This window comes from Empidonax traillii, unplaced genomic scaffold (genome assembly GCF_003031625.1).
Source record: "Empidonax traillii isolate 1590-97213 ecotype Southwest subspecies unplaced genomic scaffold, ASM303162v1 scaffold801:size538433, whole genome shotgun sequence".
Classification (NCBI taxonomy): Eukaryota; Metazoa; Chordata; class Aves; order Passeriformes; family Tyrannidae; genus Empidonax; species Empidonax traillii.
Genome location: NW_020955994.1, coordinates 336,904 through 355,490, shown reverse-complemented (window position 1 = coordinate 355,490; position 18,587 = coordinate 336,904). Strand labels below are relative to the sequence as shown.

Below are 18,587 nucleotides of genomic sequence, written 5' to 3'. Positions count from 1 at the left end.
TCCCTATCTGATATTAATTGTTCCAGGTACTGGAAGCTCCAAATAAATGAACTGTTCTGGCTAACTCCAGCTCCCATTCCTTAGAGAACCTCACATTGCTGTGATCTGTAGGTTATGGAAATAGTAAGGCAAGAAGCTCACACTCATTCATCAGCTTTATTAATTGCAATAGTCTAAAAGCTGCCATTTTCTTTAGTTTCACGTTGCATCTATACTTTGAAGGGGTTCTGCTGAATTGTATCTTCTTATCTGGTAATAACCTTGCTCTTTGTAGCCATCTTCATCATATTGAACCCTTTTCTTCAGAGCCTTCAGCATCTTTATCCCATGACTGTTTTCTCCAGCCAGCACATTCCTGGCTCTTTCAGTTTCTCTCAGTTCTCTGTCAACTACCTGTGCAGGAAACCTGCCCACTGTTGGTTGCAATGCGTGCTGCTCTCCTCCGGTACCTCGGCTGCTGCACTTACTTTCACAAATCCGAGACATAGACTTTGGACTTCTTGTTTTTGTCACCTGTTTATTTCCATGGCTGACAAATAAAGAAGCAGTCCCATACTCTGTTAATGAAGATCCACAGGTGAATGACAGAACTGTTTTGAAAAAGTTGGCAAGGACCAATATTCTTTGAAATTTTGTTTTCCATTCTACCATTTTCCATAGTTGATGCATCCCATATGCTGCATGAGTATGCTGAAAAGCAGCAGATTTCTCTCTTTTTTGCCCTCCAGTTTCAGAAAAAAATTCTTCCTCCACTGCAAGTCAAGGTAGGAGCTATTATGACATGCTGTATATATTCCTCAAATCTAACTTATTTTTGACAGGTTTCTAAGAGGCCCCACAAAAATATAATTAAATCAAGAAACTATTAGAGAAACATGTTGAGGTTTGGTTTTAATGTTTCATCTTCACTTTACAATGTGAATCTGCAAACTGAGAACTGAGGCAAAGGTCTGCTTGTCTGTGGTGTGTAACCCAGGTAACAGTCTGCAAGCTATTCACTTTGGTTGAGTCATATATGCATATATATATATGTCATATATATATATGTCATATATATATATGTGTATATATATATATGCAGACATATATATATATGTATAAATGTATCTATCTAACATTTGTTTTAAAAACAAACTACTTTTCATGGGCAACGATGTCATTGTATAGCTTCTTCCTTTTCAATTTAGCAACAGCAGTTTCGCAGTCTTGGGGCAAATTAGTACAGTTTCACCAGTTATTTCCTTCCTTCCTGTTCCAACACTGGTGCAGGCTTTGAAATGACTTCTCAAAAAACACCACCTACGGCCGAAATCACCGTCGAGGCCATTTCCATCAGCTGCCCAGCCGGACAGCAGACACGCTCCCTCATGGGGATAAATCTCCTTTGCCACCCCGCATCCCTCTTCTCCCTGTGCCCTGGTTCCAGCCACCCGAATTGATTTCGGATGACCCCAGAGGGTTCACTGCGGGCAGCGGGCCCCGCTCCCGGCCCCTCTCGGCCGTGAGGGCGCAGGTGGCGGAGCCAGGGGCAGCCCCGCCCCACGGCCACCTCTGGGGCAGCAGAGGGTGGCTTCATCCTCCGGGTTTGAGCCCGCTCTGAAGCTTCCCGAGCGATCAGCGGTGCCCGGGGCAGCCGCGGCTCCGGAGCAGCCGCCCGGCCGGGGCAGGCGGGAGGGGGGAACGAAAGAGCGGCGGAACGGGCGGGCAGCGCTCGGGGAGCGGCCGGGCGGGCGCGGCTGCCCCAACCCAGCCCAGCATGGCGCCGCTGCGGGTGCTGGAGCTCTACAGCGGCATCGGGGGGATGCACCAGGCCCTCAGAGGTACCGGCGGGTCCGCGGGACTCGGTGCTGCCTCCCCGCGCCACCCTCGGGGGCTCCTTCTCGAGGGGACCCGAGCTCTGAGGGTGGGCGGATTTGCAGGGCGGGCTGAAGTGGCCGCTCTTCTCCCACAGCCCCCTCCTCAGCCCGAGTGTGGGCACCATGTACCGAGGGACACTTTGGGGTGGAAATGAGGGATCCATGCACCTTCTCTGGCCCAGGCAGATGCTTCTGGCAAGGCTTTGATTTTGTGTTTGTTAATATGTGCTCTAACACAGACGCACCCCTGCAGCAAATGTGATCGGGGTCATTGAAGCGCGTGGACTGATAATCTAATTATCCAGGGTATCCCATAGGCATGCACGTGGACTTGGTTTTCGTGGCACATAGTTAGGTGTATAAGTGATATGTGCTCCAATATGAGCCTGACCATCTGAGGCTGGTATAACATTTTATAAACATGAAAACAGGATATGGAATTTGAACTGGTATCGAGAGTTCATACCAGCCCATGTGCCCACTGAGTTTTTGCTCTGGCACAAGGAACCCTGGAGCTCGTTTACTGAATTGTTAAAGCATGACCTGGGTGACTTTCAGAAAGTCCTGTAGACTCTGTGACTTGGCTTCCCTAAATAAAAAATTGAGGCAGTGCTATTGATTTCCTTTGTAAAGTGCTCTGGGCCTTATTACTTGGAAGTCCAGATTTCAACACACATTAGTATAATTTATGAGAATCACAATAATTTTAACTAGGTACAATCCTTAAAACCTTTCAGCCTTCAGAAACATCAGAAGCCCGTATATTTTACTCTACATAAGAGAGCATTGTTGTAGAAATAACAGGTGGAAACTCACCTTATCTTGTTATTTTTCCAGGGAGCTATGCAATATTACAAGTTTATGCTTACAGAGTGGAATCTATGTAGCATCATTTATTTACTTAAAACATACGATCGTTAGTGTGGCATTTTTTTCTGCTATTCTTTTTTTACTTGAATGTGTATATGTTTTATGTATAAATATATAAAATATATATTTATAATATATAAAAGTACACAACAAAATAGGTTCATACGTTGTTCCTGGCCACCTGTTTTAAGGATGCATTTTTCTTATTTCCAGAGACATTCTTAGAATATTAAGAGGAAAGTTTATCTTTGTATGGAACTGCAGATTTTGGAGTTTTTGTAGAATGAAAGGAGTGTGTTATGCCTTGTATATTAGTGTGCATAGCTTTAATGGTAACATGCTGCTTTTCTAGTAGCTATTTTTCTGAAGTGGTGGGAAGCTATTTGTGTGTTGTAGACGCTTTTTATATTTCTACAGAAAGTGGACTGGTTCCTGAAACTTAGCCTACAACATGGTCCTTCACTCTTCACTGAATTATCTAGCAATGTTCTTAACGTAATTATAGATGTCTTGGGGCTGTTGAGTAGTGTGCTGCAATTGTTAATAAATTGTAGTGCTAGATGTGATACCCCGTGGATTTCCACCTAAGAAAACATCATTTGCAACTCAGTAAATACTTAGAAGGATGGGAATGTTGAGCATGCAGCATTAGATTGTCAGAATATTTTAAACTTTTATCCAAAAGATATGTTGAATTGGTGAACCCCCAATGGATAATTGCTACACGAGGCTTGAAATCATGTCACCTGTATTGTGAAGTGTGGACACAAGGCTGAAGGAATTAACCAAACCCCTTGTATTATTTCTTGAAAAGGTAAATTTATTTCCAAGTGTACTGTTTCTAAACTCGCTAAACACACCTGCTTCAGTGTCAGTGTATGTTGTAATTTCTGTTCTGGGTTTACATTTAACTGATGAAATTGCATATGTATGAATAGTGAGACTGAGATTTTTCTGTAGTGGTGGCAGCCAAAGAACATGAAAAGACTGTGTGTAAGACCACATTTAAAGTGTTATTTATATAAATGATCCTAAACAGTACTAAATGCTTAATTGCCAATTGAAATTAGCAAAGTGAATGGACACAATACTATTTGCATTACAGTTGCAAATCTGAGGTTGTATTTTTCTGGGAAGCATATGAGAACTTGGCCCATAGGCATTGTATAGTCTTAGAAAAGGTCCAAGCCATATAATTCTGGATGGAAATATTGTTTAGAGTGTTGTTCAAAATAATAGGCAATTTGAATAGAAGTGGTTTTACGGAATTTGCACTGAATTATGTATTAAATGACAGGTTATTACATAGAACTGGGTTTCATGAATTAGATTTCATTTGATGGTATAGACATCCTCAGGCATTTTGATAGTTTCTGCTGGTTTTTTAAGTCCCTCAGACATCTGGATTCAGTTTTCTTACACAGTTTATAAAGGAACCAAGTAAAGGCAAGGGACATTTAAGTATTTGCTTTTACGTACAAGTCAAACAGAAAAAAGTGACTGTTCCTCTGTATGTGCTTTAATAATAGGGCTTCTTATATGTTTTAGGCCTATATGTGTGCATGAAACCATGCTATTTAGAAAGGTCTCTGATCCATTTTTTTGGCTATCATTTAGCAAATGGCAGATTGTTCAACATCTTCCATTTAAATCAAGTATGGAAATATTAGGAGGGTTGTGGGTTTTTTCCATATGAATATGAAGCTTGAAAGAAAGGCCTGCATTTTGCCAGTGCTTTCATAAAGCCAGATACACAAGAGATGAAGATTATGTATAATAATATATTTTCTTGGTATGGTTTCTAGTGGATCTCTGCGGCCAAGAAAAATAATAGGAACATGTAGAAAGCAGAAAGAGCGTGGAACATTTCAGTGGCAGCACACCAGGAAATTTCCTCATTCTACAAAAGGGATTCTGCAGCTCTGGCAAGCAGTGGCTCAGTGCTGGTTCTTGGCCATGTTCTGTGGCCAGTTTTGGTTAGCAGAGCTGGTCCAACCGTCTACTTTTCTGTGAAATTGCCAGTGTTTTCAATTGGCAAATAGGTATTTTTCAAGAAATCTGATGCTGCCTTTTCTACCTTAATGCCCATTTTGGCTGTGATCTTCCATAAACTTAAATTTAGGATAGCATATGCCTGAGTTTGCAGGATGGGGATGTTCGTTGTTTTGGCAGCTGTCATTAAAGTAGAATATAATTGGCACCAAATAGTATGCACTTGGTTTTGAGATTCTACATTAAGAATTAATTGGATTTTCACATATTCTTGGATTTTATACTGTCTTGTATTTATCTATCAAGAGTATAACAGAAGTTATGAGTACATAGTTTCATGGTTAAATCAGGTTCTTTTTGACAGTGAAGAGAAGGCAGTTTTTGAAATAAGGTTTCAGTCCAAAGCTGAAAAAGAAAAATCTTGAGGATTTTCTAGCTTGTATTGACACTTTAGCTGTAGATAATTCAGCATGTGCAGAATTTCTTGGTTTAGGTTTTGAATGCAACACCAAAGACCTGTGAAAAAATAGTTTGGAAAGTCGGGCTTGATTAAAGTTAGAAATCAGTGAGTGTGTTCATATTCATACTCTTGAAAGACTGAGGCAGCAGGGAGATAGAAGTGCATTTCTTCCTTCTTCCCACCCTGTACTCCAAACCTTATGGGATTTGTAAATGTTGATGTTTAAATCATATATGTCTAAACATATTTTTTCATGTGTGTGAGTGAATTTATTCTTTATAAATAAAATGCAGAGTTTCTGAAGTGAAAAATAATGTTTTATTTTTAGAAAATCTATGGCTACACATTCATTTCCTTAGCAACTTTCCATCAAACAAACGGCCTGCTCCTCCCAATTCCCAACAAAAACAAACCTAAATTAGCTTAATAATTGAGGCAGTTTTTCCCATGAAAAATGGGTTCCACATCTCTGCCACAAGCGTTTGTAATCTGCCAGGTCACTGAAAAAAGTCTGCTTGCTAAAGAACTGAAGGACATATTTGGTGATATTTTTCCCCTGCAATTGTTACATTTCAATTTTACAGAGTAAGAATTTGTGTCTCTTGTGCTCTGTCATGGCTGTTTATTCACTTTATTTGGTTGTCTCTGTGAATTGCTCAGTATAATGAACTGGTGTGTGTAATTACATTGAGCATAGCTATCCCACCAGGAGAGGCAAAGGAGACAAAACTGGCAGGCAGCTTTAGGATTCAGCACAAAGCAAAACAAAAATATTGCTGGTTTGAGCAAGTTTTTACACCTAAACTCATTTTGATTTAATGCTTCTTCAATGTATAGCCCTTTGTAGCATAGGATGGTGCCAGTTGTGCTTTCATGTAAGTTTATATGGCTGAACATGAACCAATCCTGTACAAATAAAGCAGGGGAAAAAAGTTGCTAAGTATCCTGCAGGAAGTAAGTATCAAGTTTACTGATAGTCCTGTTGACTGTAGCCGTGGGCAGCTCAGCCTAGTCGTGTCAGCCAAGAGCTGACCCCTGAGAAATCAAATCTTTGCTCTCTATTTTAGAAGGAAACAGGACTGACAAAACATGTGACTCATCTCCTCTTTTCCATCTGTTTCCATATACCTGTTAGAAGATAATTGTTCCGGCTCTGATTTTCCATTATGCTGAAATCCACCGGACTGCCCTTGCTGTAACACAGTGTGGTTCATGTGTTGTCTTGACATTGATGACTCTTGTTACAAAAGTACAGTGGTGAATATAAACAGATCTGTGCAGATTTTAAGGTCCACTAGAAACACATGACAAAGGCATCAAATCTGGAGAGAAAAAGGGCAGATATTTTAGTGTCAGAAATTTTATTTTCGGCATTTGAAAATGACAGCCTTAGGTTTGTTTTTTCCAAATCAGAAGCTAATGCATCCTCTCTTCCTTTGTTCCAAATGCCGCGCCTTCCAGTCATTACAGCAGTGTCCCTTTCACTCAGGAGTGACTATTCCATAGCTGATTTGGCTTGTAAGCATTGTGTATACAAAAAAGTAGAGAACTGGGACCCAAAATTTGATTGCTACCTCTTTAGGCAATGAAAATAACAGGTAAAGAGTTTCTGCTGTGTGTGTCCTAGAGGTTTTAAGGATAAAGTGCAAAACCAGTACTTTACTAATTGGATGATACAAATTTGTTTTCATCTGCTTTCAGCCTCTTATGGGTTTACCAACACAGCCAAGACAGAATACTGCTATCTAGTCTGCCTAAAAATAAGCCATAACACCTCCCTGTGTAACTTCCCCATTATGTCTGTGGCTTCTGTTTAAGCTACAAATTGTTCAGAAATGCAAAGTCTCAGTCCAGAAACTGTGGAGTTGAGGAATTTTGTGAATCAAGTATTCCAGCAGCCTCTTAGTTTCACTTATGAAATGTGTACTATTTTTTCATTAGTCTGAATGAAATTTTACTGTTTTCTGCATAATTATAATTCTCTTAAATGGCTATGTTTTGAAAATTGAATGTACTTGTTTGGGAGGGGAAAAAATCTCCAGAGCTGTTTCTGCATTGAAGTTCTGCTGTGTATTTCAGGGAATTGATCTAACATCTCACCAAGTCAGCAGTTCCTGAGTTGGTTTTGTGTCTTTTGTCAGTGGGGATAGTTAAACACAGTCATGATTTTGTTTTTCTTAGATTCTGCTTTCTGGCTTTTTTTATTATACATTCCTTATAGTAATTTTCGAGCAGTAAATATAATTGCTGTAGCAAAGCAGAATATCACAGTTCGAATAGAAGTTATTTACATTTCAGAAGTTCTTTGGAACTGTTGTATTCTCACATTGTTTGAAATTTGCACAGGCTTTTCTTTGTTAGTTTGGATGTGTGAGATCTGCTTGTCTGCTCGAGCTCCTTCATGCGTTTCCAGGGTATTTCCACACAAATACGCTTAATCAGCTTTTAGAGGGAGTCTGTTCTGTAACAGGGACTCCCAAGTGAGCCACAGCTTTTGAGTCAGAAGGAGTAGAAGCTTTGAAAAAATTGTCAGGTCTTTGAATTGGAAAGAGAGCATGTCGGGTGGAATAGTTTAGGAAAAGTTCCTGTCCTTTTTCCATGCTTGTTCACATCTCTGGTTTACACTGGACATTGTATTGCAAGGGGATTCAATGAATTACTATTAGCTGTGTGCTCTCTTCCAGTGCTCTCTTCGCAGGCCTTCGGGCTTGTGAGGTCCCTTGATGCAAATCCCCAGTACCTCTTTTTTCTTGTGACAGTTATAAAGGTGAGGGTCTAAGTCATGAGCTGTGAGAGAAAGCACACAGCTTGCCTTCCCAATTGGCCTTTTCGAACTATATGTTGACTTAGATAATAATTGAGGTTCTTGTTTTTTTTCTTTTTTATTTTATATTTCTTCTGGAGTGCCTGGAAAATGCAGTTAGGGTCAGCTTGTCAGGACAATATGTAAGAATTGAAAGAACAAATAGAGAAAAGCAGTCTCTTAAACAGTATTTGAAGTTTGCTCCTGTTACTTAGATGTTACAGCTTTGTTTTAGGAAGATGAAAATGTTGGTTCTTGAATATGTTTGTAAATTGAGACAATCAACCAGCTTCTTTTCACGCTAGGTGTCACTGTTAACATACCTGTTCTGTAATCTCAGGTGTAGTCATTCCGTTGTCCTCGTGGCTACACCTGTGTTTAATCCTCAGTTACAACTTATGGTCGAAAGGTCAAGACAGTAATGTCAAATAATGATTTGTATGTTGACCCTTAATGGTCTGTAAATATTTATCTTGTGAAAATCCTTATCTTTTTGCCCTCTGTCACACCAAGTAAACCCAGAAGAATTGGCTTTGTCTTTGTAGAAGCATCTGCTACAAGCTTTCCAATACCCAGGTTTTTCTTCCATCTTAGTTTTGAACAACATGGCCTCGAAAACCTGAAAGGTAGTAGATGGATGATAACTACATCATTCAAATTTTGGTTCACTGGGGTCATCACAGTTTGGTTTTCATCCTTTCAAACTGTAAATAATTAGCTGCCTAGCAGTAATTCATGAGCTGTCTCTTAAGGTCGTTTGTTAATGTGTTACTTGAGCATATTGTGAGACTATTCAAAGGCACGTGGCTATTTGCCTTGTTTCTTTTCGTTTACGAAAATTTTTTTAAATTCCTTGTGTTTCATCTGGGTCTTTATAGTGCTGACCATAACATAAATATCCTGGTGGTTGAAACTGATCTTGTGTATGAGGAAGTTGGGTCAGTGCTTTCTGCCTGCAGCTGTAACAGTGACCACAGCCCATCTTCCTGGATAAAAAGCCTCAGTGAAGGTATTGTGGTTAGTAATAATAAATAGTGTGACATGATGAGCGGTGGAATAAACACTGTTCTTTTTATCTCTTTGGCTTCTGTAGAACCTGTTATTCTGTTCTGTTACTCTATAAATTAACTATTGGTTATTTACATTCTTTTTAGTGTATTTTTCTTTCAGGGTTTAGCTGTAAGTAGATTTGGTGCACTGTCCTCTCATCTTTTCAATAACACCTCGAAGTGTCCAGAAGCAATTTCTTCGATATCAAGAGAGGAGGAGCTGCCAAACTTGTTTTTTTGGAGACCTTGAACTCAAAGGAGGCAGCAGTTGGGTTTGAGGCCTAAGGTTTTGCTGAAATATAAGCACAAATGTTTTTCTGGCAACTTAAAAGGTTTATTGAAACAGTGCATGTACCTCAAACATATTTATTGGTGCCATTTTTTTCATAATGAGAAGTAGTATACTTCTTAAATAACATGTTTAGTTCCTGTTAGAGGCTCAGGCAGTGGTGGGGGTGCTTGGCAGGATGGCTTGGGCTGTGTTGCTGTAGCTGAGGAACTTGCTGGCCATAGACACCAGCAGAGTGCAAGTGAGAATGCTGTGGAGATGCACCCTGTTTGGAGGTTATGTATGTACTAATTAACATTTTTTGATGTATAAGGAAGGAAAGCATTGTCCATATGATTAGAAAAACAGTGTATTTTTTTGCAAAGTTTCGGAGGCAACACAGCAGAGTTTGATTATGTAGTTTGCCTTTTGTTTTTACGCATAGCTGTAACACAACAAACACGTTTTTGCAGGAGTAGTAAAGAGGAGCTACAGTTTTCAATTTATTTTTTGTTTAATTTTAGAAAGCTGCACAGATGCAGAAGTTGTTGCTGCTGTTGATGTGAACACTCTTGCCAATGATGTTTATAAGCACAACTTTCCCAGCACACCGTTATTGGCAAAGACTATTGAGGTGAGTAATTAATGTGTTTTTTACTGTAATCTGGCATTTGTAGTCGTAATTTGTCTTCACCATCCTTATTAGTAACAAGAGAAACAAAAATATTTGTGTTGTTATGAGTAAAGCAGTTTTACAATCACTTTGGTTACTTGAGTTGTGGTTGTTTGTTGAAGTTAGAGGGATATTTACACTGCAGTTGTTTCCTTGAAGTCTTGACTGCTGCATCAAGAAAGGTTACATAAATGTCAAGAGGAACGCTTACCAGCAATAAAGGAATGTCAAAAATCATTTTTTTATATTAAAAAAATATTTTCATGTACTTTGAAAGAATTTGGAGGCATGCCTTTGTTTTGTAGTTATAGTTGAACTCAGAAAAACACAATACAAAATATATTGGATGGAACAGTCTTGGTTTTTTCTTTTGATAGACTGAACAGATTGAATGTTTTAGGAATTCTGTCCCTTTCCAAATTATTTGAAGAAGAAGTAGGTAAAATTGGATTCTGTTTAAATAAATGAGGGGCAAACTAGGCATGTAATTTTGTCTGGATTTAATTAGAAATTACTGTAAACTTCTTAACTTCTTTTATGGCTTTACAACGTGACAGTAAAAGAAAGATGTCTGTTTTAAGACACCAGCTTAAGTAAGAGTTAAGTAGGTGGCTAAAGGTTAAATGCTTATTCAGCACCCAATACTAACAGGCTAAATGATAGTTTACAGTTTTATAATGGAAAAAGAAAAATAATGCTTACCTGTGTCAGCTTATAGTAGATAAGAGCAGATTATTACAGTCAGTAAGACCTTCTTCAAATTTATTGGAGAAAAATATCAGTTTTTGTCTAGTTTGTGAGGGTAGTTATGGTATATTTGGTATATAGGTATCCTCAAAATATGTAAGGCAGTGTCCACTTCTTTGTCCAGTCCAGAACTTTGTGTAGTTCTTAGTTACTTGATAATTTTCCTTCTGTCTACCTAACCCCTTAATATGTTGTCCTTGTAGAGCTGGTTAGAATTTAGTCTAGGGGAATTTCTACCTGTGTAGTTAATTCATACCACAGACCTAGTACTTTATTTTCTGAAGAGAAATATTTTTGCAGAGTAGACCTTTCAGCCGTATAATATCTTAAAGGAATTTTTACCATGCAAAAACTAAAATGAAGTTAACTCTATAAGATGCATTGCCACTGAGCTCCTATGAGTTAAAACCCATAGTTTGGACCTGTAAAAATTATCATGTTCACACTTGAGCTACTTCGCTTTTGAGATATTTTTTTCTTTCAAGACGATCTGATATTTTTTCACATATTTTGAATATGTAAGCACTGGTTTTGATGTGCAAAGACTTCATATCTGAATAATGATACTTTATTTGAGGAGAAATAACAGGTCAGTGTCTCCTGAAAGAACTACTAGACACCTCTTCTGAAAGAATGAGTAGGTAAAACCTTCAAGATTATGTATAGATGCTAACATTATTAGTGTTTTGTTTCCTATTCCAAGCAATGAATGCATATTTGCATTGTATGGTCTGCCAAGGTAGGGAAGATTTTGAAATTATTAGGTCAAATGGGAGGTTAGGTAGTTTTTTGCTAGATGAAGCACATAGTGGAAGTAAGCAGGGTAGTTTGATCTGAAAGATGACTTACGAGTTTCATACAGTTTTCAACACTTAACATTCTTCTATTTTTTTCCTTTTTCAGGGTATAACACTGAAAGAATTTGACAGATTATCTTTTGATATGATTTTGATGAGTCCCCCCTGTCAACCATTTACAAGGTAGATGTAGCATACTTGGAAAAAAGTGCTGTTATTGCAAGATATACTGTCAGAGAAACTAACAAAACAGAGTGAGATGGGACAGCTGTGGGTTCAAAATACGATTTAAATTTAGGAATTAAAATCTCACTAAATAACTATATATTTCTGTAAGGGCACAATATATGTTATAACAAGTTGCCTCCATTGGTTTTATTTGATGATCCTGTCTCCTTTAGAGAGGGCTGTATTAGTTTTCAAGGGTGACACTGTGTGTGGTTTATCTGTGTATCTTCCTGAGCAAAAATGTTGTAGCTCTGTTCACTGTGATATTTACTGAAGTAAAAGAAATGCTGCAACTAGTATCTTAATTATTGATCACATTTCTTGTACTATGTAGATGCTAATTCAGTTTAAATTATGTAAGCTTCTTAGAGCCCCTATTTTGTGTACTGTATAGTTCCTCTTATAGTGCAATTTGAAGATTTTGCTGTTTAGAAGTGCTGCCTTTCCTTTTAGGTATCAATCTAATATTTTCCTGGGGCAAATCCAGAAGGAGGATTGGAATTCCTCAGTTCTGCCTGAGATTAAAGAGCGTAATCTGTTTTTATTTGTACTTTGAAAGTTGCACATGCACACAAATAGTTTATTCTAAGGAATATTTCTATTTTAGCCAAGAGCAGAAGGATATTGGCTTTGAAATGATTTTGTGGATAATATAGAGAAATATGTTGCTGATTAAGAACTGAGTTTACTGAGATGTTATTTGTCCTGTTAGTTTGTAATTCATATCATTTGTCAGCAGTGACCAGTGGAGATGAGATTCTGGTAAGCACACTCATGCAATGTAAAAGCTTCATGGAAAAGAGGGTGATGAAACTGCTTATGTAAGAAAATATATCTCATTGAATGCTCTGAGATTAAAAAGGAATCCCTCTAAAGTGCTGATCTATAAAAATTTATTAGTGCAAACCTGTGATGTATACAGGAATCATTTCTTCAGATTTCTTTTTATAATATAGTGAAAACCAAAATCTGTGTGTGACTGATTAATTTAGAGACATGCTCCGGCTCTTATACAAAAGTTTTATTCTTTTTTTAAGAGCTAGTACAAGTATAAGCTAGGGAAAGGCAGACCTGGAATCGTTATCATTTTTATAGCCTACATAATCTGTTCAGTTTAATGTTAAGAAATTGGTTACAAAGTTATTCACATGAAGCTCAATCCTGCAAAATGGTGAGCACTGAGGCTTTAATTCATAGACATAATTTAATATATTCAGTGCAAAATGGCAGGGTATTCCCAGAAACCCAGTGGGGTTTTTTTGTTCTTTCAGAGCCAAGTATGTTCAAAGGGTTTGCTGGACAAGACCAGAATGCTAAACACTCTGCAGACTGGGGAGTGGATTTCATTACTGAATGCTTCAGTTTGAACTTCTCTGTGAGCTGATGGATTCCAGGGCAGGCTTTCTTTCCTTAGAGCATCTTTTAGGACACTGCCCCTGTGAACACGTCCTCATGTCTGCACATGGCGCTTTTGCAGAATCCCCTTTTGAAACTCAAAGCAAAAAGTGTCAGCATTCTGTAGAAAAAGGCAACTCAGATGTCAGTCTGCTCCAAGTAAGATACAGGTGTTTCTTTATTCTCTCTTAGAATCGGCCTGCAAGGTGATGTATCAGATCCACGGACAAAGAGCTTTCTCTATATCCTTGATATTCTGCCAAGGTATAAATGAACTTCTGCTCCATTCTAAAGCCTTTGTTGTAGCTAAGTAGGTCTATATTTCAGTGAGACAGGTCATCTAATATTTGACAGGGATACTACCAGTACTGTGTTGTATTCCTTGTTTGTTTTCACATGATCATATGTAACTTACAAATACTTGTATTTCACTAATGCCATAATCACCTCATAGTTGCTGTATATGTTTTCATTGTCTGGTTTACTTTTTATCGTGTGTCTGTTTAAACTCTGGCTGCATCATAAATGTAAAAACTGAGTTCTTTTCAGTTCATCATCAGATTTGCATTGATTTTGTGTAGAGCAGGAGTAGGTAATATAATAGTTTGCCAATTCGCCTTAAGGAAACATGAAAATGGTTTGAAATACCAGGTTAAAATAGTTTAGATTCAACATCTGGTCATCTTTTGAAGAGGCAACATTTGTTTGAAAGTTTGTTTAAATATGTTACTGACTGCACAATGTGATGCATCTTCCACCCCCTTCCATTCTTTCCTAAAGTCTCTGTTCTATGTTTTTGGTGATGCTTCTAGATATCGTGGGGCAGACTGTGTATTTTTGGTTTGTAGTACGATGTCTTGTTTTGAGTAGTAATGCTAAAGAATTGAAATAGCACTGCATTGTCTGAACATCATCCTTATGTTTGTATTCATCTGACATGTTTTGTCTGGTCAGATCCCAGTTCCTAATAAAATAGCCATAATTATTTGTATAATTTATGCCTTAAATTTTGAAACAGTAAATCCAAGCAAAGTGGTTTTTGCTGATCTAAGTTGTTCTTATTGAGAGTGTTAAAAATCAGCTCCACGGAATGCATGTAGTCTTTTTTTGGAAGAGATGCATAACACAGTAAGAACTCTTCCTGGGGAAGGAGAACAAGCAGTTGTTCAGGGAGATTATCCAGCAGAAATCTGTGCTTCTGGATTGAGATGTCCAGTGGGCACCAACTGACTTGAGCCTGAGGATTTGCATCAGTTACAGTCCACCAGACACTTACCATTCCTGGCAGTGCTGCTTCTACTGGAGGCTGGGACGGCTGTTCTCTCTATATTCCTCCATTGGTTAATCTTGTTCTCAGGATTGGAGGAGGACAAAGGGATGTTTGCTCTTTCTTTTCCATTTTCTTTTTCTTTTTTTTTTTTAATGAATGCTTTCAGCACAGAAGGAAACCAGTACCAAACAACCTTTCCTTCAAACTGCTGTTAACACTGGGAGAAAAGAGTCTTCATCTTTCATCCAGAAACTTTTTGCAGCCAAAAATATTAAATGGGACTATGTCTTTGCCCTTGTCATCAGCAGATAGAGAACACAGACACAGAAGGGCTGAGTGGCTTGGCAGGGATTACCTAAGAAATCTATCTCAGAGAACACAGAACAGAACTCAATATACATTCTGTAGCCCAGTAAGTCAGACAATTAATAGGTAAAAAGAGTGGTTATTACTGCTCCCCCTGCTTTTGGCAGAGACACAAAAAGAGGAAGAGAACATGGGTTTTTCAGAAGTTGTAAAGGATGTCTTTTGTGGAACAAGGGTTGTAACGCAGGTCCCCAAAAATTTCAAAACAATAAAAACCAGCAGGTAGTGGGTAAGTTTCTAAGTCGTTGAAATAGGAGCACCTTCTCTTAAGGGAATCCTGACATCAGAATTCCTTTCCATTAAACTGAGGCACAGTTAAGTGGCTGGCTGCTTTTAGGACACTGTTGTGCATTAATATGGAAACATCGCTGCCTGGTTGTTGTGGGCTTAGCTGGGTAAAGGGCAGAAGTGTTTCCTTCTCAAAACCAAGGCTTTAGACACTACAGGACTTCTGTTTTTCCTCACGATGATGCACACAGGAGCTGGGCTTGGCCGTGACTGTGTTATCTCAACACTCCAAGGGACGCTGCTCGTGTCACTTATCTCCCTTAGGCAGGTTGTGTCTGGAGGCAGCACTTAACATGAGTAGTCTGTAGTAAGTTCAAAATGGTGGCTTTTGCAGAGTTTCTCAATTCCAGTTTTATGTTTTAGTGAGATAGCATTTGGGTTTTTTTTTTTTTTTGAATATGATATGTTTGCCAGACATTGAGTTTGGAGTATTACAGCCCAAAAAAGGGAAATTCTTAATATAGGAGTTATCCCTTTACATTCTAAATTGGTATGGCATGTGTGCAGTTTATGGAAACTGTAAAATAATTTCTCATCCCAAGGATGTTCTTACCTTTTGTTCACCCTTTTATAATGAAATATCACTGAAATGAGCCTCAAAGGTAGCCTGGGAAGACAAATACTAGAGATATGAAAAGGACGGTTTCAAGATCTGGAAAGACCTGGGAAATCCTTGGAGCACCTAGCCAGCAAACGAAGTCTCACCCAAGTGGTCCAGATAACCTGTTTCTTGTTTATCGTGTCCAAGCCATAACCAGGGAAATCCAATGCTAAGATGTCAAAGTGCTGCTTTTACAGAGACATTTGTAACATTGTTACCTGCCAAGTACTTAACACTTACTCTTTGTATAGTGATTACTTGTCTTGTGATCTGTTGATCCTGTATGAGCTCTTGCATTTCAGACTGTGCTCTGGATACATTACTGTAAAAAGAAGTTTCCTAGTAGGTGATAGTGAGGTTGAGTAAACATACCAGCAGGTATATTCTCCATTCCTCTGCAAGGAATTTGGCTACTGCTGCTTTTTTCAGCCTAGTATTATTTTTTTCCACAATTCCTTTTAGTATTTTTAAATTTGGCATAGTATCTTGTACATTTTCCAGTTTCTTGGGAGGTGCATTGGTTCTTTTATTTCTTCATATGAATGTCAATATCGGGTGATAGTTAAGAATGTGCTAAAACAAATTCTGCTGTGATTTGGAGCAGTGGAAGTCCAAAGTCACTTACTGACTCAAGTAATCATGGAGCTACTGTCTGGGAGCATAAGTAACCTGTTTCTGTATGCTGTTCTGAAATCCCCGTGTGTGTGACAGATATTCTGTATCTACATTAACCTTACCAGAGAGTTAATCAGTGCCACAGAATGTTCCCAGAGAATTGAATTTGAATCATATATGCTTCTAAACTGTTGGAATGGTCCCTGGCACAGTTTGGGCATGTTCATTTCTCCAGAGATTTAACGTGCTGTTTTTGGAATGTGCCTGTTTCCGGACTTTTGCACTGATCTTGCTAAACCTCAAATGCCTTCTTCCCTTCCCCCTGTGAACATGAAGAAGTTAAGTACAGAAAATTAAGATTATCTGCAGTTTGAGCTCTAAACATGTCGTATTTCTTAAATCAGTTAGATGAACACTGTTTCTGATGTGTTATCACTAAAGGTGATGTTACATTTTGGCATTGATTGCAGATATAAGCACTTGAAAACAAAAGTTTTATGGCTAAATAGGGATCTTTTTCCCCCAACAATTATCTTTCCTAATACAAACTCAATCTGTTGAATAAAAATAATTGTGCTTTAGGAAATGAACAGTGATAAGCATTTTCAAAAGTCTATGCATGGGGTGCAGCTGTTCATCTAAACATAAAGTAGGGTTTGTTGTTTTTACCATCAGTCCACGTTTTTAATGTACTTGAGAATGATTTGAGGTACATTTTTAAAGGATGCTAAACTTCAACAGCTAGCATGATGTCGAACTACTTTGATCTTTCTGATAGCTGAACAAATCCATGGATGAATATGATATGTTTTACATCTTGTTACTCTGATTTGCTTTTTTTTCTTTTTAGGCTTCAGAAGCTTCCAAAATACCTACTTTTAGAAAACGTTAAAGGATTTGAATCCTCTTCTGCAAGGTAAAGTCAAATTAATTTATGCAGGTTTTAGTTTGTAAAAAAGGATATTTTCTTTAGCAGGGGGAGGTGGGATTTTTAGCTCCTAGAATTTGAGTTAATAAAATAGAGTGATATGGGACAGGTAGAAGCTATGGGTTAAAAATATGGTTTAAATTTAGGAATTAAAATCTTAGGTTGTGAAAGGAACTTGCTAAGTAACTATTTATTTCTCTAAGCAGATAAAATACATTGTAACAAGTTGACTCAATTGATTTCAATGATCCTGCCTCCTTTAGAAAGGGCCATACTAGTTTAAAAAAAAATAATAGGTATAGACTCAGAGGTTTTAGGGTTTTATTCATGACAGAAGCCCATGGTATCTTGTGTATCTCACAGTACAGTCTAGGGGGTTTCTTGAGTACCTCTGGTGATAGTAGGTTATCCCTGGTTCAGGGCTGCCAGCAAATGGTCCATAGATACAGTATGAAGACTGTATATAGCCTTGGTCTGAAAAGTGGAAGAGGAAAGGTGTCAATATGTAATTACTTAGTGACATACTCACCTCTCTCATTCATTAAGTGTTCATGGTTCTCTGCTGTAGTCCCTGTGATTCCTGAGGCTATGCCTTGCTGGCCAGTGCTTGGAACAAGCTGTAGTTCAGAAAACACCCCAGTTAGAATACTTTTTTTCTCTTATGGCACTTGGGATGCAGTGTTACATACAGTGCCACGTGCAGGTCACAGCTCCAACCTGTTGTGTAGTTCCAGCCTAGTGCAGTCTGCATGGAATAGAAAAGACAAGTCTCTTTAAAATTATTTCCACGACAGTGTTTTTCCACTGTTTATAATGTACAGTCTTACCTCACTTTTATTATCAAAGCCACCAGTTTTTATCATCCCTTGAGTTAGCCTTTTCATTAGGCTTAGCTGGTGCTGTGTATGTGAGCACAGGGAAGTAGTGAGTTGGTAGTAGAGGTTTTAATCTCCTGTTTTATGATTGCAAATAGAGAGAATTTCTTGCCCTCTGATTACTTTCCTTGCTGACACAATCTTCTAGAGATGGGATATTTTTTTGAAGAGGCATTTGCACCATAGTAGGAGTGAGATGCCTGTGAATGTGTAATAGTCACTAACACTGAACTTTTTGTGTTGTCTCTCAAGTTCAGAAACGAATGGCATTGTATCTGTAATTTGCTGTCCCAGTTCCTTCACTGAATGCCTTGGAACATATGATGTTGCATTTAATGTGTTATTATTTGGGATAAAAAAAGAGCCTAAGGGTTGTGTGAAGGGAGTAATTGCTTTCTGATTCTTTTCACTGCCAGAAATGAACTTTTGCAAACGCTTGCAACATGTGGATTTAAATATCAAGAATTTCTCTTGTCTCCAACCTGTGTGAGTACTAAAATTGCTCT

General features: G+C 38.3%; 1 protein-coding gene across 8 annotated transcripts in view; it reads left to right on the top strand.

Annotated features, from left to right (window-relative positions):
- The first annotated feature begins 1,738 nt into the window (after positions 1-1,738).
- Positions 1,739-18,587, top strand: part of TRDMT1 (tRNA aspartic acid methyltransferase 1) — a 29,145-nt gene continuing 12,296 nt past the window's right edge. Inside the window, exons 1-6 of one of the 8 annotated variants that reach the window (XM_027901605.1) lie at positions 1,745-1,820; positions 9,823-9,932; positions 11,622-11,698; positions 13,331-13,402; positions 17,129-17,194; positions 18,498-18,567. In XM_027901605.1, the coding sequence (XP_027757406.1) occupies positions 1,757-1,820; positions 9,823-9,932; positions 11,622-11,698; positions 13,331-13,402; positions 17,129-17,194; positions 18,498-18,567 (459 nt within the window). In that variant the 5' untranslated portion in view covers positions 1,745-1,756. Of the gene's footprint in view, positions 1,821-2,751; positions 2,773-8,882; positions 8,991-9,368; positions 9,561-9,822; positions 9,933-11,621; positions 11,699-13,330; positions 13,403-17,128; positions 17,195-18,497; positions 18,568-18,587 lie in introns of those variants that run through there. The other 7 variants (XM_027901604.1, XM_027901602.1, XM_027901606.1 and 4 more) reach the window with 7 other exon arrangements.